At 45.4% G+C, this 27,374-nt stretch overlaps 1 protein-coding gene across 4 annotated transcripts in view; it reads right to left on the bottom strand.

The window, feature by feature from the left end:
- The window catches only part of AGAP1 (ArfGAP with GTPase domain, ankyrin repeat and PH domain 1), a 578,830-nt gene that overhangs the window by 233,026 nt on the left and 318,430 nt on the right, over positions 1 to 27,374 (bottom strand). For all 4 annotated transcript variants that reach the window (XM_075317477.1, XM_075317478.1, XM_075317475.1 and 1 more), the window contains 2 exons: positions 15,320 to 15,378; positions 4,492 to 4,579 (listed from right to left, as the gene is read on the bottom strand). In XM_075317477.1, coding sequence (XP_075173592.1) covers positions 4,492 to 4,579; positions 15,320 to 15,378 — 147 coding nt within the window. The remainder of the gene's footprint in view (positions 1 to 4,491; positions 4,580 to 15,319; positions 15,379 to 27,374) is intronic.

The raw sequence follows: 27,374 nt of genomic DNA, 5'->3' as shown, positions 1-27,374 counted from the left end.
AAATGTGAAAAATAAAAAAAAAAAAAATTTCACTTGATAAGGGCACCAGTACGGCATTGAAACGCGTTATGAATAAAAATACTTATTCCGATCATTGTTGAAAAATCACTTACCCAGCAGTGCAGCCCACCTGGTGTGTTTTATCCAACTGGACCCATCCCTTCCATTCCTGGCAGAGACCATGGGGAAACAATGCTGAAGAAGACGGGGATTCTGGTGGTATTAGTTCTCGTTTTTGTTTTGTGTTTTTAAATGCTCTGTAGCTTTTATAAAGTTTCCAAAAGTAGTGGTCATGGTAATGTTCAGAATTAATTTTCACGTCCTAGTCCATCAGCCACGTCAGTGGTGTGTGGCCGCTGAACAGGAGCGGGAAAATTGCTACTTACCTAAATTTGCAGCTCTTCTTTTGATTAGCTGGCCTGGAACAACATCATTGTTGAGACATGATATACACGCAACGTTGTGCCAGGCCAACTAATCAAAAGAAGAGCTGTGGATTCAGATAGGAGACGGTTCTCTCGCTCCCAGCCAGTGGCCAAATGGGAAATGCAAATCGATTTGCACTAAATCTAGTAGCGGACAACCCCTCTAAGAGCAGAAAAAGTTGAAAATAAGCGGATGGAGAAATAAAACAAAATAGATACTAACGTAGATGGAAGACAATAAAAGCCTCTCTCTACAATGTAACAAAGTGAATCAGACTGGTAAATCAATGGTTACTAAGGTTGGAGCACCATCCTCTCTGTACGGTAAAGGGTCCTCTTACAAGTAATGTATCGGTAAAATGAAATGTCTAATGTTTATACAGCTCACAAACCATCAAACACTCAGAAATCCGGGATCCTCTCTGTGTCATTAGCTGCTGATGGTAACGTTCATGACAGATGAGTCGTAAGATCTACAAACACAATAATTACCAAGTGTCACATTCACTACGATGTGTCCAGATGCAGGGCGTTTGGAGTGTTTCATTGGCGAGATACAGGGCGTTTGGAGCAATTCCCAAAGACACTATGTAACATCAGACAAATGTTGCAACTACATGACACAAAAATCTAATCAGGCGACACCAAGTAGGGAGTGGGATGGAGGTAACCCAAACTAGGAGATGGAGGAAACGGAGAGAGGTGAAGAAACACAGAAGGAGGAGCCAACTCTACGTCAGATATCTCAGCCGCCTTTCTGAATCCTCAGCACGTAGGGAACGAATATTTACCTGCATCCATATCTGTAAAGAACCAACGGGACAAGCAGTGAGGGAAAGAAGGAGCTTAGACAGTCAAAGACTAGCCACGGATGCACATAATATACAAGACAGAGAGGCCAAAAGTGTCTGTATCCCTCACACAAAAGGGAGCAAGTATAACGAAGAAAGCAGTCTGATCAGCACGGCATTACGTTCACCGCAGGTGTCAGCTCTGAACGTGCTGGATACTAGATGTGTAGACACCACAACCAGCACCGTTTTATCCCAAGGATGCTTGGACTTACTAAATCTTGGATGTCCTCAATCTTGTCAAACTTGAGGACATGGCGGAGCTGCAATGATTAGTGCTGCCAATGCTATCCCCACATAGTTATATATTGTAAACATCCACGGAAGGGTATACCAGGTGTTATATTGTTACATCCATCTATCGGATGAATGTTACCATTGTGCTAGGTCTGGATAGAAAAGTAATTATAACGACTACTGCTGCCATAGCCACGTACCATATTTTTCAGATTATAAGACGCACTTTTGCTCCCAAAAATTTGGGAGGAAAATGAGGGGTGCGTCTTAATTGGAATGTAGCCTACTGGGGGGTGGTGGAGAGGGGTCACAGGAGGCCGGGGGAATATTGTGTGCTGTTGTGCGGTGGGCAGCGGCTCTGTTGTACGTTGGGCAGTGACGTCTGTGCGGAGGGCAGTGGCTCTATTGTGCGGCGGGCAGCAAGGTCTGTCGTGCGGCGGGCAGCAAGGTCTGTCGTGCGGCGGGCAGCAAGGTCTGTCGTGCGGCGGGCAGCAAGGTCTGTCGTGCGGCGGGCAGCAAGGTCTGTCGTGCGGCGGGCAGCAAGGTCTGTCGTGCGGCGGGCAGCAAGGTCTGTCGTGCGGCGGGCAGCAAGGTCTGTCGTGCGGCGGGCAGCAAGGTCTGTCGTGCGGCGGGCAGCAAGGTCTGTCGTGCGGCGGGCAGCAAGGTCTGTCGTGCGGCGGGCAGCAAGGTCTGTCGTGCGGCGGGCAGCAAGGTCTGTCGTGCGGCGGGCAGCAAGGTCTGTCGTGCGGCGGGCAGCAAGGTCTGTCGTGCGGCGGGCAGCAAGGTCTGTCGTGCGGCGGGCAGCAAGGTCTGTCGTGCGGCGGGCAGCAAGGTCTGTCGTGCGGCGGGCAGCAAGGTCTGTCGTGCGGCGGGCAGCAAGGTCTGTCGTGCGGCGGGCAGCAAGGTCTGTCGTGCGGCGGGCAGCAAGGTCTGTCGTGCGGCGGGCAGCAAGGTCTGTCGTGCGGCGGGCAGCAAGGTCTGTCGTGCGGCGGGCAGCAAGGTCTGTCGTGCGGCGGGCAGCAAGGTCTGTCGTGCGGCGGGCAGCAAGGTCTGTCGTGCGGCGGGCAGCAAGGTCTGTCGTGCGGCGGGCAGCAAGGTCTGTCGTGCGGCGGGCAGCAAGGTCTGTCGTGCGGCGGGCAGCAAGGTCTGTCGTGCGGCGGGCAGCAAGGTCTGTCGTGCGGCGGGCAGCAAGGTCTGTCGTGCGGCGGGCAGCAAGGTCTGTCGTGCGGCGGGCAGCAAGGTCTGTCGTGCGGCGGGCAGCAAGGTCTGTCGTGCGGCGGGCAGCAAGGTCTGTCGTGCGGCGGGCAGCAAGGTCTGTCGTGCGGCGGGCAGCAAGGTCTGTCGTGCGGCGGCTGTGTCAAGCTCTCATCTGTGCTCGCGTTGACTCCAACCGCCATTTATTTGAAGCCTGTACCGCCGACATCTTCACAATGTCCCGTGACTCGCCACTCACAGTGAGCAGCAGCATAGAGCAGCACCTGCTGCCTTGGTAAAGAGCAGTGCCGCCTGCCCCAGGACAGCACCGCAGCCCCTAGTGAACACCTGGGCCTCCCTCTGCACTGTCGCAGCATCGCCGTAATCCAGCACCGCCGTTGCCTCCTGTGACCCCCACTCCACCACAGATGCTGCCCCCCGGTAAGACCTTTTTTTCTCTAAATTTGGGGTGTGTCTTATAAAACGAAAAATACAGTATATACATAATGTTATGTTAAAGGGTATATGCTGAGGCGGTGTCGGCTGGGGGGTAATGCCGACCTCTAGTGAAATGGAGGTCTCTATTCTACAGCATTAATTTAAAGGGGTGGTTTCTGCCCACATCGACATCTTGAGAAACAAGGTTTCTCTCAAATACCTTGTGTTGCTAATAGTGCCTGTGAGCGTCGTTATTGTGGTCCGGCTCACCCCCTTCGTGTGACTCCAGTTCTCCGTGACCTCTGATGTCCGGTGATGTCACGTCAACTGAGGCAGGCCGCTGTCTTCCTGAGTGATTGGCTGTGGGCGGCGTTTCACTGCTCATCACAGGCCAGCATCTCCCTGCTCTGCTTCACTGCAGATATCTGCAAGTAGGAGAAACACTGGGCTGTGATGCTGGGCTGTGATGAACGGTGAAACTCCGCCCACAGCCCAGTCAATCAGGAAGACTGGGGCTGGCCGCGGTGCTGTCGGGTCAAGAGGAACTTGACGTGATATCACCGGACATCAGAAGTCACAGAACCCGGTGGAGTCACGCGAAGGGGGTGAGTGGAACGCAATAGCGACGCTCACAGGCACTATTGCCAACACAGGCTATTTAAATGAAGCCTTTCTTGTCAACATAATATTGATGTGGCTAGTAATAAAAATATATTAAAAATTCAGCCATATTAAGGCCGGCTTCACACACAGCATTTTCCTGCTGTTTTCTTTTTCTTGAAGATCTGTGGTATTAACACTAGAAGTTCCAGAAATTTCGAGCTCCCCCTGAAGTCCCGAAAGAGGGTGAAATGACCCTTAGTCCAAACTGAATAGAACTAACTAGAAACTAAATGGCTAAACTCAATGGAAAACAACAACCTCCTGTGGTGCGACAGTAATGGCCTTAATTACAGAACAAAAGACGGTGATTAAAGGATGTTAGCTAAAATCCTTCAGGTCATTTGACCCGTCTCTGGGTTCCAAAAGGTAGAAATGTTTAATGACCCCTCTCTGGGACTTCGTGTTAAAAAGAAAAAAAATTGTAGCACTCCATGGTTCTGATGTTCCTACTGGTAATTTTCCCACAAGCATCTCTATAGGACTTGAAAAAACGCCAGAAAAAAAAAAAAGCATGTTACAGATGTAATGAACTGAAAAAAATGCCAAAAAATGCTTTAAAAACATGAGAAAAAAAACCACTTGAAATTCATGGGGTTTTGACAAGCAAAAAAAGTGGGAAAGTAAAAAAAGAAACAAAAGATTTGTGTTAAGGAAATCTAACAGGGGACATTGTTTCCACTTACCTTCTGGGGACTCCTCCTGCACATAAGTACCCGTGAGATACCGGTGAACCAACGCCGACTTTCCGCTTGCTAGATTTCCCACAATACCCTGAAAGATTAAACATTAACATGGAAATTAGCCCAAATCCAACACCGGCAGACTGCCTTACGCCATACACACACCTGACTATTTTATTTTGGGGAGACGAGCCCCTGCCATAGATGTGTGACCACGGATCACTCTCCTGATACTACCAAGAGCATGCGCACACTCGGCTGAGCCAACCATGTACATGAGGGTGGCCAAATCATAAAGGAAAAACGGCTACAGTCAGACAAACATTTTGCGGTCAGTGTGCAGATTGTACGCATAATGATCAGCGGAACGCAATTCTTCACATGGGACAACAGTGTGGAAAGCATTCGCCAATTGTCTCCACTTTGTCCAAGTGTGCGATGTGCCGCTTATCACAGATGTCCCTGAAATTACATGTCAGATGTTGCAGAAGAGAACTCTACAAGCGCAGGTCTTGCTTCAGGAACTACATAAACTTAACATGGCACCTGGATTGCCGAATTCCCCTGTGTGGTAAGCAGTCATACTCCATTATAGTCCGGGAATCACTGGCTGACCGGGTGCTGTGAAAAAACTCCCAGGACACTAGAGAGCAATAAATTACAGATCGCTGCCTTTAAGGATGTCACTGACGCACACGGACCCTGCGCCCCGCTGTGCCTCCTCACACGCCACATCCATACTCTCACCGATGGTCTGCACAGTCACATAAATCCTCTCCCAAGCCTGGGAACTACAGCGATCTAGGGGTACTCTCCGCACATACACATGAAAACAGCTTTTTTTTTTTCCTGGCTCCTGGAGTAGGTGATTGGCCCAGGAATCAGGGCTAATTCTCTCCAGCTTCCCAATGTAATGAAATAACCACTGTGCTAGAGCAGATGTAATGCTTTACAGATGGCGTCTACAGAAATAAGGCTGAACAGAATGAAAGGCTGACAATTATGGCACCACACAGCAGAGAACGCAGGCCTAGCCCATTACAGTTATATATATGTATTTTATTATATCATACGTGAAGTAATCTATAAAGATTAATGCTCCCAGGAATACAGTAAAACACTCCATTCACAAGTGAACCGAAATCCTGCGCCAACTTCACCCGCAGTGTGCCCGCGCCGGCCCAGGAGCGCTCACTGCACTGGTGAGAAAATCTCGAGTATGAGGGTCCCTGTTCTGTATGCACATTGGATATTTTTTCATGGAAGCAGCCGACCATCTAATGCAGATGCGGGAGAGAAGGATTAAATACAAAAGTCCAAACCTTTTGATATCCTGGGACATAATCTGTGATCACAGCAGTCCGGCAATGACTCGGGGAGCATTCACACTGGCCGATAATCATCGAAAAGCCTTTTCACAGTAATGCTCATTGCCTTTACTAGTCTGCCAATCAAACAATGAGCCACACAGTGCTTCTTGGGGTGAAATTATTTTGTAAGCAGGGTATGTGCTACCGAAAACATGATGTTCTAAGCAGTACAGGACAATTTAAACAACAATTGTTCTGTACTGACAGAAGCGCAGTTGACCTGTCTATTAAAATATTGCTGATCGGTGAATATTTAGCTGATTGGCAGTCACTTAAAGGGAATCTGTCACCAGGTTTTTGCTCCCCCATGTGAGACACGCATAATGTAGAGAAAGAGACCCTGATTCCAGCAATTTGTCACTTATTGAGCTGTTTGCTGTTATTTTGATAAAATCAGTGTTTTTTCTGCTGCACATCTAACCATTATACAGAGCTCATGAATATGCTGGACTACCTGCAGCACGCAAAGTAGTTCTCTAATGATAATCTAATGATGATTAATCATTGATTTTATCAAAACTACACAAAGCAGCCCAGTAGGTGGCACATTGCTGGAATCAGGATGTCTTATGTCGTTATATTGCTGTTCAATTAGGTAACAAAAACCTGGTGGCAGATTCCCTTTAAAGATGTTGTCCATTATTGGATGGGGAAGATGTGCAGTACCCAGCCATGGCCACTATGCAGATGATGGAGCTCTGCAACTGATCACCTTGAGCCAGGACCGGGAATAGCTGATTGGCCGTTTTAAATGCACCCTTACTCTCCTCTCGACAATAAAAATAGAGGATAGCTTGGCCGAGCATTCGGTGTGTTTTGGGTAGTTAGGAGAGACAGTCGTCTTAATAGGTCTTTTGGATTGGGTTTGGTCTATTTGGGCTTCTTCATACGTCCGTTCTCATCAGTCGAGCTCAGATTGCAATGCATGAACTCTCCGCGTGTCTCCCAACCAAAGCGTGACATTTATATACAAATAAATTAAGCTGTCACGATCAGGTCGGGGTAAGCAATCTTGGATCATGCACTACGATCACAACAATAGTCTTCACTACTTTTTCATAAAATTAAATTTTATTAGGTCAGAACACATACATTATTTATAAGCCCCTGATGAGCCCTGCACTATTAAGATGCTGATGAAGGGCGAAACGCGTTGGTCATTCCTGAATAGTGAATTCTGTATCCGGAGGACGTTCCTGAATAGTGAATTCTGTATCCGGAGGACGTTCCTGAACAGTGAATTCTGTATCCGGAGGACGTTCCTGAATAGTGAAATCTGTATCCGGAGGACGTTCCTGAATAGTGAAATCTGTATCCGGAGGACGTTCCTGAATAGTGAAATCTGTATCCGGAACAGTGTGTCAAAATTATGTTCTAACTACTGACCACACTGACATTATCATTTGGGCTTCTTCCGAATAGTAGTGTGTACTCTAAATCATGTTTCACAAATATTCTATTTATCTTTGAGCACACGGACTGATTTCACAATAGTAGACGACTGCCAATCTCTTAGAATTTGAAATATTAATAAAATAACTGGGTACCCTGGACTGGGCACTGTCTCCTCACCGTGGTGATACTGCCTTGGGGTCTTCCTTCTATGAGAGGGAGTGCACTATACCTGTTATAGGGAGGGATTGATACAGGGACTAAGTCGGCGTGGAACGGGGGCGTCATTGACATAGGACGCCGACCCCCGTAGTGTAGGAAGGAAGTAGGACAGGGATAATATCTCTCCGTTCCCTCCTCACTTTTTAATTAAGTGTTTATGTATGTATGTGTTCTGACCTAATAATATTTAATTTTATGAAAAAGTAGTGAAGACTATTGTTGTGAGCCAATATCTACTTTATAAGACAGAAATTGGTAATTAATCATGCACTACGATCCAAGATCAGACCAATGTTTACGATCGTATGAATGAGCCCTTAGGCTATGTGCCCACGGGAGTTTGTACCTGTGGATATATCCGCAGGTACGGCCGCAGGTTTCCCGCAGCTGCTCGCCGGAATCTGCAGCTATCCATTGCTGCGGTAGTACAGCAAAATAGCGCGGTAAACCTGTGGACATTCATGCGACTTACCTGCAGAAGTCCCGGCCTCTATCTCCATAGTGGAGGGACAAGATTTCCGCAGGTAATTCCGCAGAAATAATTGACATGTAATTACATGCGGATGCGTTACAGCCGCAGCATGTTCCGCAGCCGCACGTATCTGCAGTATGGACACAGCACTCCCCATGTCCCATAGGATAACATGGGGAGTGTCTGTACATGCTGAAACCTGCGGATTTATCTGGAAAATCCGCAGATTTTCCGCAGAAAAATCCGCAGGTTTAATCTCCTGTGGGCACATAGCTTTAAGGCCCTGTCACACACACAGATAAATCTGTGGCAGATCTGTGGTTGCAGTGAAATTGTGGACAATCAGTGCCAGGTTTGTGGCTGTGTACAAATGGACCATATGTCCATGATTTCACTGCAACCACAGATCTGCCAAAGATTTATCTCTGTGTGTGACAGGGCCTTTACTGTCAAGAAATAGTTCATGGCTCTAAAAGGTGTGTCACTGCTAGAACATTAGGACTAGCTCTTAGATTTTAGGCAACATATTAAAATCCATAAATCGAATTTATGACGTTTTACTTTTTATTAGTGTGTGTGTGTGTGTGGCGTGTGTATGTGTGTGTGGCGTGTGTGTCTGTGTGTGGCGTGTGTGTGTGTGGTGTGTGTGTATATGTGTGTGTGTGTGTGTGTCTGTGTGTGTTGCGTGGCGTGTGTGTGTGTGGTGTGTGTGTGTATGTGTGTGTGTGTGTGGTGTGTGTGTGTATATGTGTGTGTGTGTGTGTGTGTCTGTGTGTGTTGTGTGGCGTGTGTGTGTGTGGTGTGTGTGTGTGTGTGGTGTGTGTGTATATGTGTGTGTGTGTGTGTGTGTCTGTGTGTGTTGTGTGGCGTGTGTGTGTGTGGTGTGTGTGTGTGTGGCGTGTGTGTGTGTATATGTGTGTGTGTGTGTCTGTGTGTGTTGTGTGGTGTGTGTGTATGTGTGTGTGTGTGGTGTGTATGTGTATATGTATGTGTGTGTGTGGTGTGTGTGTGGCGTGTATGTGTATATGTGTGTGTGTGTGTGTGTGTGGCGTGTGTGTGTGTGTGTGTGTATATGTGTGTGTGTATGTGTGTGTGTGGTGTGTATGTGTGTATGTGTATATGTATGTATGTGTGTGTGTGTGTGTGTGTGTGTGTGTGTGTGTGGCGTGTGTGTGTGTGTATGTGTGTGTGTGTGTGTGTGTGTGTGTGTGTGTGTGTGTGTGTGTGTATGTGTATATGCATATGTATGTGTGTGTGTGGTGTGTGTGTGGTGTGTATGTGTATATATGTGTGTGTGTGTGTGTGGGGTGTGGGTGTGTATGTGTATATGTATGTGTGTGTGTGTGGTGTGTATGTGTATATATGTGTGTGTGTGTGTGTGTGTGTGTGTGTGTGGGGTGTGGGTGTGTATGTGTATATGTATATGTATGTGTGTGTGTGGTGTGTGTGTGGTGTGTATGTGTATATATATATGTGTGTGTGTGTGTGTGTGTGTGTGTGTGTGTGTGTGTGTGTGTGTAAGAGTGTAAGAAAAGGTACGAGTGAGGAAGCGCCAAGTGATATTAGGAAGAAGAAAGATAATAGTAACATTTGTTCACATAGCGCCATTAATTCCACAGCACTTTACAGTCATTATCATCTCTGTCCACTTTGAAGCTCACATTCTAAATTCCCTATCAGTAGGCATGTGGGAGGAAACCGGAGTACCCGGAGGAACCCATGTAAACACAGGGAGAACATACAGACTCCATGCAGATATTGTCCTTGGTGGGATTTGAACCCAGGACCCCAGCGCTGCAAGACTGCAGTGCTAACCACTGAGCCACCGTGCTGCCCATAACAGCCTATTACTGTCAAGTCACCACCTATACAGCCTGTGGTGACGTCATTATGGAAATTAGAGGGATTTTTCTTCATGTTATCACACCACCAAACAATCAGGAGGTAACAAATAGCCAAAAATTGTATATTCCTTTTTGGGACAGCTGTGTATGCGCTATAACATATGCAAATGTCTGGCATAAATCATTAACTTTCCTAGATTTCCTTCTGCAAAGTCTCAATTTATTGGGCAAATATGGTGTGTGCTAGAATTTTACATTCTTACGGCATAAACTAGCGCATGGTGAATGATAAATAGGACCTGAATTTAGAGAAGTTTTACAGGTGTTTTAGCTTTGGGGGCTTACTTTTAGGTTATGTTCATACAGGGCATCTTTTGTTATGTGCGTTGAGAGTGCATCTCATTTTCTTAAAACGCACCTGCGACAAAAACACATGCGTTTGATGCGTTTTGTCCAGGGCGTTTTGTAAGTGAAATCTATTGACTGGAAGAGCTCAAAAACGCGGTAAAAATGCAAAAAGAATTGACACGCCGCATCTTGAAAAACGCAGCAAAGATGCAGCCAACAAAAGATGCCCAGTGTGGAAAGCAAAATAGAAATCTCAGACTTTGCTGGGAGAAGGAAATGCATGCATTTTGGTGCATCTTTGTGACCTCAAAACCGCACCAAAAACGTACCCAAAGATGCCCTGTGTGAACTTGGCTTTATTCATACATTTTAAACATATGATTTTAAGACTTTTCCAAATGTTTCCAAGAAATGTAAAACTTCTTGGAAACATTTCTAAAAGTCTTGAAAAAAAAGTGAAAACATGAGCAGTTATGGATCTAGACACTGTAGCCAGACTTGCCAATTGTTCACCCCTTCATTTGGATCATGGGGACTTTTGTTTTATTTGGTTCTGGTGAATATGTGGACACAGACATGTCACGTGTATAAGCAAATGGGGAATTGTATAAGGGCGCCCAATACTATAAAGTACTAGGCATCTACTTTCAAAATATATATATTGGTATAGATGGGTTTAATGTTTAGGTTTTATTTGTCTTTGTGAAACGTGTATCAATTGTAAGGCTGTGTGCACACGTTGCGTTTTTTACCACGGAAACGCTGCATTAAGAACCGCAGCGTTTCAGTGGCAAATTGCATGAGTTCAGCTTTCCCAGCAAAGTGTATGAGAAAGCCGAAAAATCAGTGCACACGCTGCGTTTCTAAACGCAGCGTTTTGGATGCCAAAAATCGGTGCGGAAAGAAAAGCAGCATGTCACTTCTTTTGTAAGTTGTGGCTGCGTTCTCTCCCCCATTGAAATCAATGATGCGGGTCAGAACGCAGCTACACCGCAGTTCGCTGCATTTTTGTTGCGGTCCGCGGGCTGTCGGCATATAGAACGCAGGCATTTTACCTGGAAGTGAGGTCAAGAGGTTTCCTGTTGACCTCACTTCCTGGCAAAGTTCAGGAAAGCCCCCGGTGTCGCCAAAGTGCCCGCCCCGACCCAACAAAATCCAACATGGCCGCGCGCACAGCAGCGCACCGGCCGCCCTACTCCTCTGTTTCTGTCGCATGTGCAATAACACATGCAACAGAAAACTGCTCCCCAGGCCCTGCCAGGTCACCCCCTATTCCCCCCGGTGTCCTCCGGTAATCCCCGTACCTGTCACAGCGCTGATCCCCCGCGGCCCCCTCCTCCTTCACAGTGCGCGCCGGTCACATGTGCCGAGCAGCTGACAGCTTCCTGTGTTCAGTGTGAGCTGCGCTGGCTGCTGCTCGGCACTGTGCAGCTGTGACCCGGGGAGAGTGGGTGCAGATTCTTTGCACCCGCTCTCCTCAAATGGTCTGCACTACTAGAAAATGGGGGACACATTCCCTGAGCGTGCCCCCCATATTCTAGAAGGTCCAGAGGCGACGTGGGACGTCAAAAATGGATACTGCGGACCCAATTTTTTTCTTTTCAATAAATTGGTGAAAGAGGATATGTTTTTGGGGAGTGTTTTTTCAAATAAATTCTTCTTTGGTTGTCAATTTTTTTTGCTATTACTGTCAATTAGTTATGTCTGGTATCTGATAGACGCCGTGACATCACTAATTGCTGGGCTTGATGCCAGGTGACATTACACATCTGGTATCAACCCCATATATTACCCCGTTTGCCACCGCACCAGGGAGCGGGATGAGTTGGGGCGAAACGCCAGGATTGGCGCATCTAATGGTGCGGCTGTGGCCTGCTATTTTTAGGCTAGGAAGAGTCCAATAACCATGGCTCTTCCCATGCTGAGAATACCAGACCCCAGCTGTCAGCTTCACCTTGGCTGGTGATCTAATTTGGGGGGACCCCACGTTTTTTCTTTTTTTTTAATTATTTATAAATAAAAAAAAAAAAAAAACAGCTTGGGAAACCCTCCAAATTGATCACCAGACAAGATGAAGCTGTCATCTGTGGTTTGCAGGCTACAGCTGTCTGCTTTACCCTGACTGGCTATCAAAAATAGGGGGGACCCCCACGTCATTTATTTTAATTATTTTTTTTTTTTGGGCTAAATACAAGGCTAGGCACCCTTTAGTGCCACATGAAAGGCATTAAAGGGCGCCAGCTTAGAATATGCAGGGGGGGTGGGACGTTATATATATGTTTGACATCCATTGACACATTTTAGGCTGTGTGCCCACAATCAGGGTTTGCAGCGTTATGGGCGCAGATTGTTTTCCCTGTGTCCATAACGCTGCGTTGTGCAGTAGAAGCACAGTGGAAGGAATTTTAGAAATCCCGTGCCCACTGTGCTTCTCTTCTCCGCAGCATAAACTGACCTGTGGCGCGGCTTCCCGAGCTTCAGCATGTCAATTTATGCTGCGGAGACGAGTGTTCTCTGCAGGTAGCTTAGAGCTCCACAGCAGCCTGAACCCAAATCGTGGTCATGGGCAGCTGCGTTCTCCCGTGGACAACACTCACATCTCTGAAGGAAGGCTAGCACTGTGTACTGGATGTACTGTGGCACTGTCACTGGATCATGTGGTCAAAAACGCACCTGAAGAAAACGCATGGAAAACGCATGAAAAACGCACGAAAAATGCATGCGTTTTGATGCGTTTTTCCCAAAACGCATTGTTTACAATTCTCCCCTCTGCCAGAGGGTGCGTTTTTTCCTGCGCTGAAAAAAACGCAACGTGTACACATAGCCTTAAGGTAGGAAAAGGGATAGTTTTGGCAACATTTAAAAGTACTTTAGATGAGACCAGTCTTAATTTTTAAGTAAAGCTATATCGTAACCCTGTATACACCACAAGCAGTATTTTACACTAGTGTTTGTCCTCATTTTACCCTTTCATTAATAAGACAAAAATTCCTTTAATGTCCATATCGGGATTTTCTGGGAGCAAATAATATCAAATGATGTGTTGGATCCAGAGTTCATTGTGTTAGGCCTCTTTCACATGTCCGTGAAAAACCACGCACGTTTTTCACGGACGTGTCAGAGGTGCGTTTTGCCCTCTGTGAGCAGTGTTTATGGCACACGTGGTTTCTCCCTGTGCTATCCGTGATAACACACGGAGAACGGAAACTTTCTGCTCACCTGTCCCTGGCTTCGCTGTCCGTGGTGCTGATCTTCAGTCTCCAGTCCTGCTGCTGCTGCTTCCGGCTGCAGTGAAGTGAATATTCAATGACCATAATGAGCGGTGGTCGGAAGCAAGTGACAGCAGCGGCAGAGACAGCAGGGCTGGAGAAGGTGAGGAATGTTTATTTTTTTTCTCAGACACGTGTGTTTTCTCCGATGCGTGTCACATGGAACACCTCCGTGTGGTCCGTTTGCGTTCCGTGTGACACCCGTGATGCCGGAGAAAAACGGACATGTTGACGTGTGGAGCACACGGACACACGTATGCTCCACACGTACACACGGTCCATGGCAGAACGCGCACGTGAGCACAGACCCATTGATTTTAATGGGTCTATGTGTGCCCGTGTCTAAGGTACGTGAGGAAATGGACCAAACACATACCGGAGGCATGTACGTGTGAAAGAGGCCTTAGACAGGCAAAAAAAGCATATAATCAGAAGAGCTTTCTACCCAGTTAAAAAATTTGGCATCCAGATTGCGTATGAATTTCAATTCATTAAGAAAAAATAACGTGCAAATCGCAGTATTAAAATCTAATATTTAAAGGGAACCTGTCAGTAGAATCAGCCCTCATAAGTCATCTGTATTGGCAGGTAGATCATAGAAAGCTGAATAAAATGACACCTTGATATCTGTGATCTGATCTGTGATCTGATGTCTTATTCCAGAGAAATCAGCATTTTTATTTTACGTAAGTGAGCTGTTAAGATCTATGGGTTGGACAGAATTCTCCCTGAGATTCTGCCTCCAGTGCGTATTATAAATGAAAGGGGCATTACTAGTGTGAGACATGTAATGACTGACAGTCTGCTACCTTGATTTACAGGTCTCACACTAGTAACTGCCTCTTTTACTTAAAATAAGCTTTGGAGGCAGATTCTCGGAGCTCTTTGTCCGGCCCAGAGTTTTTAACTCCTAATTTACATATTAAGAAAAACAGGAATTTCTCTGGCATAAGACACTGGATTGCAGATATCATGGTAGGATTTTATTTAGCTTCCTATGACCTACATGTCCATATAGATGGCTTAGGAGGGCTGATCCTACTGGCAGCTTCCCTTTAAAAGTTTATTTCTAGCTTAGCAAGGATAGGTGATAACTTCCTGATTCTTGGGGGGTCACACAGCTGTGAACCAAATGAGCTGAGAACAGGGCCTTGAGATGCCCTATTCGGATATAGTATTGGCAGCATGATGTCCGCTGCTCAATTCATCTTAGGGTCTGCCATAGACCGCAAAGTGCTGTACTTGGCCAACTACAATAGTTCCCCTCCAGCTTAGTTATCACCTATGCTGTAAATAGGCGATACCTTGCTAAGATGACAAAAACCCTTTAACATTAGAAGTCCCAGAAATTTCGAGCTCCCCCCTGAAGTCTCAAAAGAGGGTCAAATGACCCTTAGACTATCTTTTTTTATTTAGAACCAAAACAAAATGTTAATTTGAAATTTTTTATTTTGCAGATGAGGAGACTCCTCCTCTACCAAAAAAGAGAGCTAGGTTGGCGACTGAGCCGACAGAGACCGCAAATCCTTTAGGTCTTTCGACCTGTCTCTGGGTTCCAAAGGTAGAAATGTTAAATGACCCCTCTCTGGGACTTCTAGTGTTAAAGCAAATGGGATCAGTTTGCAACCATCTCCTCCAAATTCAGCAGAAACACATATGTTTAGCCAAATGTTTATTCCAATAGAGAGATGGGAAAAAAGACCCTACAACACTGTCAGTGGCTTAAGAATTGGTTATCTTGTCTACCAAATACCCAATCCTTCTGTTTCCCCAGCATCTACTGTCGTGGGACTGTCATAGGCTGGATGACTGATCCCATTGCTATGGTCCTGTTCTGCAGACTCGAGCATCATGTGTATGGTCAGCTGCAGAGACAATGCTTTATACAAACAATATCATATTATTTGGACTTACCACTTTGAGCTCCGGCACAGCTCGGCTTAGTGTCCATTCCTGACTATTTACAAAGGCATCTGCAAGATAAAACAACAACAGCCCGTTAGGAGAGAACACTTTTCACTAAAACACAGATACAAGACTGCGGTATAGACAGTCGCACATACACAATATCCGAGAGAAATAAATAGTATTCAGCTCAGTCGCCTGCACATAAGTCCCTGCAAACAATACAAGAAATGGATGAATAAGGGCACATCGGGAGCCTGAAACGCATAATTGCTGTGTCTGGATTTTAAAAGTTGCTGAATATAGCCTTGGCCGGATTACATCTGCTGGACCAGATTTCTTAACTGTATACAATATCAATGCCCCATTACTACAGAACACAGTTCACAATAATGCAGATACAGGCAGTGTAGACAATCTTGCATATACAACAATACAGCAAAAAAACACGTCACTATAGAAGACATACAACACAGCCGTACAAACACAATATCAATACACCAGACAATCAAAAAAAGCCGTACAGTCATACATACACAACAATTCCCCGTTGGGACAGGAGAACGCAGATCACTGCAGCGTAGATACAAGATAGTGATATACGACAATCAAACACACAACTCCATTTCCAGGAAAGTTAGGATGTTGTTTAAAATGTAAAGAAAACAAGAATGCAATGATTTGGAAATCTGTTATCGCCATATTTTATTCACTACATAGGACACAGTTCAGAAGTTGATTGTTAGACATTAGTCTACTTCATTTGAAAAAATTAACTCAATTGATAGCAGAAAAAGTTCCCAAAAAAAGTTGGGCCCGGGCTGCGTCCTTCAGGGTAGCATCCCCTCTTATTTTTCTTCCAAACAGTCTAAATATTTGGGAAGTGAGGAGACCACTTGCTGGGATTTGGGAGAGAAATATCGTCCCATTGTCTGATATAGGAACAGAGCTGCCCAACAGTCCTGGGATGTCTTTGCCAGATTTTCCAGAATGCGCCAAATATTTTCTATTAGTGAAAGGTTTGGACAGCAGGTGGCCGGTTACCACCTGAACTCTTCTTTTGTAAAGGCATGTTACTGTGATGGATGAAATGTGTGGTTTAGCATGGTCTTGCTGAGATATGCAAGGCCTTCCCTGAAATAGACACTGTCAGGATTGGAGCATTGGCTGTTATAAAGAGTCTATAAAATGCTCAGCATTGATGGTTCCTTTTATGTGTAAGCTGCCCATGACATAGGCACTAATGCCACCTTGTGCCATCAGAGATGCTTTATTGTGGGCTAGGAACAAACTGCATGGTCCCCCTCCTCTTGAGTCTGTGCATGGTTTTCATAAAGAATTTCAGAAAACCAAATGTGGGAGACAAAAGCACAGATAGGGTTTTAGCCAAGCAGAGCAATGGGGTGAGAATAGATCACGGAGACTCATGTGTGGGGGTTGTGAGAGTCACAACCACTGTAATCTGCAGCAACCAAATATATGTAGTCAAAACAGGTCTGAGAAAGGGTTCAACTACACCGCACTGCCGCAAAAGGTAGAATCCAGGTGAACCGCACTGCCGCAAAAGGTCGAATCCAATCGAACCGCACTGCCGCAAAAGGTCGAATCCAGTCGAGCCGCACTGCCGCAAAAGGTCGAATCCAGTCGAACCGCACTGCCGCAAAAGGTCGAATCCAGTCGACCCGCGCTAACACAAAAGGTGGAATCCAGTCGAACCGCGCTACCACAAAAGGTAGAATCCAATCGAACCGCGCTACCGCAAAAAGGTAGAATCCAGTTGAATCTTGTATACAAAAACATCACATTCATCTTATCATGTGATCATTGTCCTGAAGAAGGAGATTTAATCTCCAAAATGCATAAAACCAATAAAATCACTTTTTTATACAAGATTCGACTGGATTCTACCTTTGCGGCAGCGCGGTGTTTAACCCCTACCATCACCTGTTTTGACTATATAAAGAATTTTCAGGCATGGCTCTATCCCTACATTATTTTAGATGTTGCTGTAATCAATTCTAACTTAGTTTTTTGTTATTTTAACTTTTACCTTGATTTCTGTTCTGAATAAAATATGGCAATAAGATAAACAAATTCATTGCATTCCTGTTTCCTTTACGTTTGCACAGTGTGCAAAATTTTGGGTAATTGGTGTTGTTATACAACAATACCCCATTAGGAGAGAACATTGTAGCACAGAAGCAATAAAAGTAGTATAGACAGTTATATCCATACAATATCAGGACGTCATTAGGAGAGGAGAACAGAGCAGTAGTGCAGATACAAGACCGTTGCATATACACAATATCAATGCTCCAATAGAACAGACAAGACAGCCGTACAATCGTACACAAATACCCCATGAGGAGAGAACGCAGTTCGCTGTATCGCCGGTACAAGACAGGGGTACAGACGGTTGTACGTGTACATCAGCAGGAATATTCTTTGCAAAATCAAATTTATAAATGTCCTCCGGCTACATGAAAATTGGGGCAATGGGTGCATTTTATTTCCTCTTCATTCCCTTTCTTCGCTCCACTTTTTCACCCAGGATTATGGTAAAACACAACCGACCCTTAAGTGGTACGAATGAAAATATGCAATAGCTTAGAAGCCGTAGGGAAGACTTTCTCTAATGATGAACATCAAGGTGAATGCTAAGTTATGCAGAATATTAAATAGGAGATGTGAGACCAAAGGATTTATTGATGCACGTTTAACCCTGTAATTCCAGGAAACTCTTCTCATTCTCACGACGGCACTAATAGGGCAGATTAGGGTAGCAGAGCAGCCAATAACCTGATGTGTTGGGATTCTGGCAGAATGATTAGCAGATGACCCACAAGGCAGCTCATGTGTCTGCTCTACAAGACCGATCACCCCTGGCCATAGTGCGGATGACACAAATATCCCCTCACGTCTATTCAATTACACCCACTTGGAAAAAATGAATAAAGCAACATCGGTCAGAACCCAAATCCACATCTGGAGCAGCCATAGACTTCTGTAATACTTCCATCCAGGCCAGGATTCATGTCAGTCTCCTTTCTGGCTTCGATGTAGAAATCCCATTATCCAACTCGGCAACAAACTCTAAACAAAACACTGCTGGAGCGTTCATTACTCTGCAAGCTCTACATCTGTACTGACTACAACACGACAGGAACACGAGGCCTAAATTAGACATGATGAGCAAACAATCCAAATGCAAGGTCAGATTGCTGTGCCTTTGCTTTCAAGGAGCGTATTTCTAAGACGCACAGAAAGTCGTTGACAAGATAGAACGCAAATGGAACTGGCCGTAATGAGAAGTAACGTGCGGATGAGACTGACGTCAGACTAGGGCCATGTACAGCAATGGTGTAATCATGTTGGCTACATTTTGCTAATCTAATCTGATAACGCTCTGCACACTCTTCCCGCTATTCTATTTAGGCCGGGGTCACACAAGCACATTTCAGGCGAGAGAATCGGGATGATTATGGTAATGACACTCCAATCTAAATCTGATCAGAGTGTTGACTTAAGGTGATGTCACACATAGCGACGACGACAACGACGTCGCTGCTAAGTCACCATTTTCTGTGACGTAGGTGATATCCAGCAACAACCCAGCCCCTGCTGTGAGGTCGCTGGTTGTTGCTGAATGTCCCACTTCATTTTTTGGACGTTGCTCTCCCGCTGTGAAGCACACATCGCTGTGTGTGATAGCGAGAGAGCAACAACTGAAGCAAGCAGGGGCCGGCGTCTGGCAGCCTGCGGTAAGCTGTAACCATGGTAAACATCGGGTAACCAAGAAGCCCTTTCCTTGGTTACCCAATATTTACCTTAGTTACTAGCGTCCGCCGCTCTCACGCTGTCAGTGCCGGCTCCCGGCTCCCTGCACACGTAGCCGGAGTACACATCGGGTAATTAACCCGATGTGTACTCTGGCTAGGAGTGCAGGGAGCCAGCACTGGCAGCGTGAGAGCGGCGGACGCTAGTAACTAAGGTAAATATCGGGTAACCAAGAGAAGTGCTTTCCTTGGTAACCCGATATTTACCTTAGTTATGCTTCCACACGTCGCTGCTGGCTAGGGGGCTGGTCACTGGTGAGATCTGCCTGTTTGACAGCTCACCAGCGACCATGTAACAACGCAGCAGCGATCCTGATAAGGTCAGATCGCTGGTCGTGATCGCTGCTGCGTCGTCGCGCTGTGTGTGACACCACCTTTAGTGTTATCTGGTTCTCTTGAATGGAATAATCACATCACAGGTAAGCAGAAGATGAAAAACAACATTTCTCCATCTTCTCCATTCTGTGAGTCTGCTGAAATTAGACAACACTTGGAAGTAATCTGAGAGCAGTCCAATGATTTCCCGCACCCATAGACTTGAGTGCGCACTGTCCAATTTGTGCTGCCACTCGCAGCATGCTGAAATGGCATGAGAAAAAAAACCGCTGATCGGCACTGCCCCATAGTATAGCATTCGGCCAAGTGCTATCCGAAAAAACATGGGCTAACCCTCATCTGAGTTATACAATGGTGTGAGCGAGCGCATAGAGTGCGTGCCCACGATCAGTCTTTGCAGCAATAGTGTTTTAGCTGCATCCAAAACGCTGCGTTGTACAGTACAAGTACAGTGGATGGGATTTCTAGAAATTCTATGCCCACTGTGCGTGCACGGCCTACAGTGAAAACTAATCTGCGGTGCGGCTTCCCAAGCCACAGCATGTCAATTCTTTGCTGCAGAGTTGCAAGCGTCCTCCGAAGGGAGAACACAAGCAAGAGACCACAGCGCCCTGAACCCTGATCATGGGCATCTGCTTTCTCCTGCAGAGGAGACTCGCGACCCTGCAGGTCAGGACCCACCGCGTCATAGGCACGTACCCTTAGTCTGTTCTTACAATATGTACAGAAAATTTAAATTTAGAAGTGCCTAAAGGGTGCTAGATTATCAGACATTATGGAGGACTTTGATGAGTTCTAATAAGAGTAAGGCTAGGTTCACATTTCCGTTGTTTTAAATCCGTCAGGAACGGATCAGTTGTTTTTTAGATGTCAACTGACGCAACGGATGCGTTTTTTCACAGGATTCCTTTCACAGGAAATCTGTGAAAAAACTGATCCGTCGCGTCCGTTACATCCGCTGTGCGTCTGTTTTTTGACGGATCAGTCATGATCAGTTTGTGTTTGGGACAGCCCAGTGGGTGTGCGAAACATGCTGGGCATGCTCAGTAGAGCATGACGGAATCCAGCGCTGGATTCCGTTGTAAGACTGATTACGACGGAATCCAGCACCATAGACATCCATTACAAGCTTGACGGATGGCGACGGATTCCTGCACGGCGCTTTAATTTTGACGGCCTGAAAAACGTTACAATCAATCAAAAAATGACTGACCGCGACGCAGTGGATGCAACGCAAGGTCATCCATCAGTCGCAATCCGCCACTAATACAAGTCTGAGACACAACGGAATCCGCTAAACGGATGCTGTTGTTTACCATAGCCGCGGATTGTGACTGATACATTTTAACGGAAATATGAACCTAGCCTAATCAGTTTTGCTCTGTCTGTTCAGGATTGTGGCATTGGTCTTATAAAATTAGGGACAGCCCTGCTGCCATAGCTGGATCTGCCCATACAAATCCCCATTTATATAGACCCTGATAGTGCATGTGGACCGGAAACTATTTTGTAAGACATCACCATTAAGATCATTGTGCAGTTTTGTGTTGGAACAAATTATTCTGAATTATGAAGGTTTTCTAGATTATCAGATGGATTTCCCCATCATAGGATTCCTATTTCTTCCATTAGGAACAAATATTCCTATTGCAATCAGAGTAAAATATTTCTGCATGTAAGTACGGTAGCTAACCGAGATCATCTTCCAGGTAACGATGACAATGTGACAATGTTATGTCCTTGTGAGTTAATGGAAAACTGCACAGATTGTTCAAAAGTCGAGAACAAACTGGAGGAATTGGCGCAGGTGTCAGAAAAGCTTCATAGGAAACAAAGTATCAGCCTTGTAGCCTTGTGTCATTCAACCAGTTTGGTGTTCTGTTTGATCACCGGCATTACTACATTTACTGGTGGCAGCGAGAGAAGGGAATATTTTTATCCGATGTTCAAACAGCAGGGTGGGGAGGGGTTTCCACAAATTCAGTTGTCTTCTGTAGATCACTAAGCTTCCCTCCCTCCTCCGGGTCAGGCAGCTCTGAATCTTGTTCTGCAGACTCTGCCCCAGACACGGCTGTGATATGATCTCCCTGGAGCGCTCGCCGAGCATCCCCAAGAAGAACGTGCTCATACAGTAAGAAAAAGCATTGAGTCAGATACAGCCCTAACATATGCATGCGGAGGGGGGTCCACAAGAGACGATGAGCCAACTGTGCCAGGAAGAAGGGGCGAACACGGGGATCGCACCAAAACAAAGACTGGATGAAGCCCCTCCTCATCACCAAACACAAATTACAAAAAACATTTCTCCCAACAGACAAAAGAGTATTGTTCATACAGATCTGGCACTCCTGACACACACACACGAATATCTGGAACATGCTACATGGCATTAGGAAGGGTTAAAGCCAGACAATTCATTCAGATCATGGAAAAGGCACAATAATCCGAAGGAAGATGAAGAAACAACACTGCCTTTGATCCAGACTCCTTTATAGATCAGCACTGAACAGACTAAGTATAGACTAATTATAAGACATCAATCAGGTATCCGCACTTGTCCTCAGATTTCCTAAGCTTCACCAGGGATAGATATCGGAAAGCTCTTCCTCCAGACTCAAACGCGTCGAGAGGGAAAGACCGACCGACAGTCTCTCCTCACAGAGAAGAGGAAACAAAAAAATTGGGCAAGCTGAAATACAACATGTCTGATCCTTCTTTCCCAGATGTATGACATTGTGGGAATAGAGGACTGATTCTTGTTAAAGGGAACCTGTCACCACTTTTTTGGCCTATAAGCTGCAGCCACCACCAACGAGCTCTTATATACAGTAATCTAACATGCTGTATATAAGAGCCTAGGCCCAGGGGTATAACATAAAAAGCACTTTATAATACTTACCTAACGGTCACGCGGTGGGCCTTATGGGCGTCTCTGTTGTCCGGTGCCAGCGCCGCCTCTTTTGGCCATCTTTGTGCTCCTTCTTCTCTAGCTGCGGTGCATGATGGGTCCGATGTCATCCACACTCGCCGGCATTCAGGTCCTGAGCAGGGCAGATCAAAGTATTATAGTGCGCATGCTGAGGACCGGCGAGTGGGTATGACATAGCCGCATCATGCACACAGGCTTCAGAAAGAGGACGAAGATGGCCGAAAGAGGAGGCGCCAGCATCGGAGAACAGAGACCCGAATAAGGTCCACAGTGTGACTATTAGGCAAGTATTATAAAGTGTATTTTATGTTATACCCCCAGCCTGGGCTCTTTTATACAGTTAGAATGCTGTATATAAGAGCCTGGTGGTGGTGGCCGCAGCTTATAGGCCAAAAAAGTGGTGACAGGTTCCCTTTAAGTCCATGTGCACAAGTCCAGTATTTAACATTTTCCGGCAGCAAAATTTAGTAATAGCAGGAAAAAGCCTGACTAAAATACACGTTTCATATGTTTTGCGTGCATTTTGACATGCGTTTTTTTCAAACCTAAAAAGGAAAAAACCTAACATGATGTGCACAAGATTTCAGAAATCTCATTCACTTTGCTGGTACTGTATCACACTGCTCTTTTTATGGGGCACAAACAAGCATGGAGGAGGAAAAAAGCGACAAAAACACAAAGCGTGAACCAGTGCTTTGTCAGTTTGTAGTCTCTGGAGTCAGGCCTTCCAGAGTGCAGGTCTCCACCTGCGTCCTTAGGTCAGGGAAGAAGAAAACCCCATTTGTCTTGACAGGTGGGATAAGTTACTAATGTAGAATATGTGCTCAAATTGTGCGTAGCATACCAAGGGCCGCTGTCAGGGCATGACAACCATGACTGGTGTATGGGGCCCGGTGAAAAGGGGGGGCCGGGCCCAAGGTAATTAATTAGCTTTATGAAGCCCCGGGCAGGGCCCCCCTCTTCACTGGACCCCAGTCACATCCGCAGCAGTGGGGCCTGGCAGTGTCGCTTCAGCCACTGCACAATGACTAAGGTACATGTGAAGCCCTTCTACGGCATCGCATTCAAATTAGTCATGTGATGGGAGGCAAGATCAGTGGAGTAGAGCGCCGGCGCGTCATCCTGCGGCCCAGGGTGATTAGGTCATCACTCTGCGACCTCATCACACTGCTGCGGGCAACACAGAAGTAGCGAGGACATGGCATCTGGCGGGGAAAGGTAAGCGCTCCATGAGCATCACAACTCAGCAAAGAATGGCAAAGACTAAGCTTCTGTTTATCTCTTATGATTTACTCCGAACTATCACTACTATCCTCCTCCCGAGTCAGAGTGCAGAGAGCCTTGTAGTAATATACTGTGTCCATACATTCAATCTATGATCACACTCCCTTTACAATTAGCTAATTGGTGCAGAAATACTGCAAAAAATCTGCCGCATCAAATAATCATCATGAGGACTTTGCCTCCGGAGTCATTCAGATGTCATTTTTCTTGCATGTGAAAACTCGACCCTTTTGTCAGTTTTTTAGTATCAGTGTTTCATTAGTAATTTTTTACGAATACAAAAAACAAAACTAATTGTAAAGCTTCTCGTATTTATTGCAATGTTAATCACAGAAGACACAGTAAAGGAATCCAAGTTTTGTGTCTGATCTTCAAGGACCCAAATCTTTTTATTTATTTATTCTTATATATAGCGCTAACATATTCCGCAGCGCTTTACATACACCAGGAACTCTGTCCCCATTGGGGCTCACAATCTAAATTCCCTATCTGCATGTCTTTGGAGTGTGGGAGGAAACCGGAGAACCCGGAGGAAACCCACGCAAACACGGGGAGAACATACAAACTCCTTGCAGATGATGTCCTTGGTGGGATTTGAACCCAGTACCCCAGCGCTGCAAGACTGCCGTGCTAACCACTGAGCCACCGTGCCTCGTATGGGACTCGTATGGGAATTTGGATCAAACAGATCAAAAATGGACAGGTCAGTCCGATAAAATCACAGGCATGTGAACATCCCCATAATAGGTATGTGTCCGATCCATAAAAAACAGCTATAGAAAACATATGTGACTCATAGATGTCTGAAGGAGGCGTTAGGAAACATTAAAAAAAGGGGAAAAAAGTGGCCAAAAGCTTTGCAATGGCAATAAGTGCTATGAATTGTGTGCAATGTAAAAGAAGAGCAAAAATTATAACAAATCTCACAGGATTAGTTATAACCAGGGCTGTGGAGTCGGAGTCGGAGTCGTGGAGTCGGAGTCGGAGTCGTGGAGTCGGAGTCGGAGCTCATTTTGGTGGAGTCGGAGTCGGAGTCGGTATAAAATGCACCGACTCCGACTCTTAAAATATATAATAAATTGGGGACAGGAGTGCAATGCAGAATGTGCTGAATATTTTACTAAATAATAACATTTAGTATAATGCTTATATTTAAGTGAAAAAATTATTGTAGTACAATGTGAACATCAGACATTTAATTGTTTTTATGATACAATAATCAAGATATTTGGATAGAACATAAAATATTTATTGGAATACAACTTTAGAACACAAAAAACTAATAAATTGTAAATATGTAATATATATATATATATATATACACACAGTGTATATACACACACAAGATATATATGTAATCTACTGTATATTACATAGTGTATTACATATTTACAATTTATTACAGTTTTTTGTGTTCTAAAGTTGTATTCCAATAAATATATTTTATGTTCTATCCAAATATCTTGATTATCGTATCATAAAAATTATTAAATGTCTGATGTTCACATACACATATTCATGTACTACAATAAATTTTTCACCTAACTAAGCAATATATGTAGGAGTCGGAGTCGGAGCCGGAGTCGGAGTTGGTGCAAGAGAATTTGAGGAGTCGGAGTCGGAGTCGAAGGTTTGGCTTACCGACTCCACAGCCCTGGTTATAACACAGGCGTCCTCGTCTATTTGTACTGCAAATAGCAGATAAGAGCAAGGCCAGCCCGAAGCTGCAGCCCTGGGGTGGATCGTGGCAAAGGACAATCTTAGGCCGCACATACTGGCGGATTCTGGGAAAACGCCAAACATTCAGCCTCATGTTACAGATGGACGGTGACAGTGCAGCGTGACTTACTGGTAGGAAAACATCTGGAGCCCTCGGTCACACGTGGACAATAAATGGGGAGAGTCAGGATGGGAAAAGGAGAACACAATTTGGCCAGAAGAACCCTCACTAGAGGGGACACAGGAAACCGGGATCACATATGTGCTGCTCCCAATAAAACAAGGACAAAGTTTCCATTGCTGCTGGTAAATGGTTTATGTTGTTGATACAGATTCCCAATGTGGATACTGTGACAGTAAACTGCTTGTAACATGAAAGCCATCGCCGACAAATGGAAGAAAAAACGACACCGTCTGTTACCACTTACCACCGAGAGGTCTGCCACACCAACAGCGGCAGCAGCCTGCATCACATGTGCGAAGAGGATCTGACAGTGATACGCTAAAATAGGGAGATGTTAATCAGTTATGATGGAGCGTTACAGTTAAAATAATGAAACTTTACAAAAGCGAAACCGCACACTGCTATTCAAGAGAATGGATTTAGCTGTATTACCAGGAATAACCGATAAGTATGTGCCTGGCAAACAGAATGGGAAAGTGGCATCTCCCACACCAATGTGGCTTTTTTCGTATCCCAATCTGATATTGATGGCCCGTCCTATATCGTAGTCCAACAAAAAAAACAAAAGAAAAACATAAATCGGAGAGCAGCATGATGTAAGGGCAGAGACCCTGATTCCAGCGGTGTCACTTAGTCTACTGGGAGCAGCAGTTATGATACAATGGTCTCTACTGCAGATCTACCACAGCTCAGTTGTTAACCTGTGTGTAACGCTGTCCACACCACTGATTGGCAGCTTTCTGTGTACATTGTATAGTGAGAGAAAGCTGCAGTCAAGAGGGCGGGGTAGGACCAGGAGGCATTGAGCCAATTGTCCTGCAGTGATAATCTCCTGCTGTATAGAATATATACTGGGAGAAAGCTGCTAATCAGTGGTGGGGGCAAGGTTGGACCTGGAAGCAAGAGGCCAATTGTCCTGTAGTGAATGTCCTGCTGTATACAATGTATAGTGGGAGAAACCTGCTAATCAGTAGTGGGGGCAGGGCTGGACCAGGCGGCACTAGGCAAATTGCCCTATAGTGATAATCTCCTGCTGTATACAATGTATAGTGGGAGAAAGACACTAATCAGTGGTGGGGTGGGGTTGGGCCAGGAGGCAAGTTGTTCTTAAGTGATAATCTTCTGCTGATGAAACACTTATTGTATTTAAACAGCAAAACACAGCACAGTAAGTGACATCACTGTAATCAGGGTCTCTTACCCTACTTCATGCAGCTCTCAAATTACAAAGAAAAATACTCCTTAATATTAATTGTAAACAGGGGTGGGATTCAAATTTTTAACAACAGGTTCTCGGTAAACCCCACCTATTTGAAAACCACACCCATTCTGTAACCACACCCATTGTTAGCCACACCCATTTTCACGCAGTTTCCTCAACCAAAAAATACAAGTAATTTAAAGTAGACAACAGAGAACAGTAGAGAAGGGTTTCAATACCGCGCCAATGATCGACAATCCGGGAGTGTCAGATTAATGTTTCTTTATTCCATGCACAGGTCAGGTCAACGCGTTTCAAGAGGCTCCGCTCTCTTCATCAGGACAGGCTGGCTAAAAACATCAACATTTGATGTTTTTAGCCAGCTTGTCCTGATGAAGAGAGCGGAGCCTCTTGAAACGCGTTGACCTGACCTGTGCATGAAATAAAGAAACATTAATCTGACACTCCCGGATTGTCGATCATTGGCGCGGTATTGAAACCCTTCTCTACTGTTCTCTGTTGTCTGCCATTTTGGGGACCGCTGCCGTGATTGGAGCTACATGCTTGCATAGGAG

Source organism: Anomaloglossus baeobatrachus, chromosome 7 (assembly GCF_048569485.1).
Source record: "Anomaloglossus baeobatrachus isolate aAnoBae1 chromosome 7, aAnoBae1.hap1, whole genome shotgun sequence".
Lineage (NCBI taxonomy): Eukaryota > Metazoa > Chordata > Amphibia > Anura > Aromobatidae > Anomaloglossus > Anomaloglossus baeobatrachus.
Note: the sequence above shows the minus strand (reverse complement) of the source record. Positions and strands in the feature narration are given on the sequence as shown.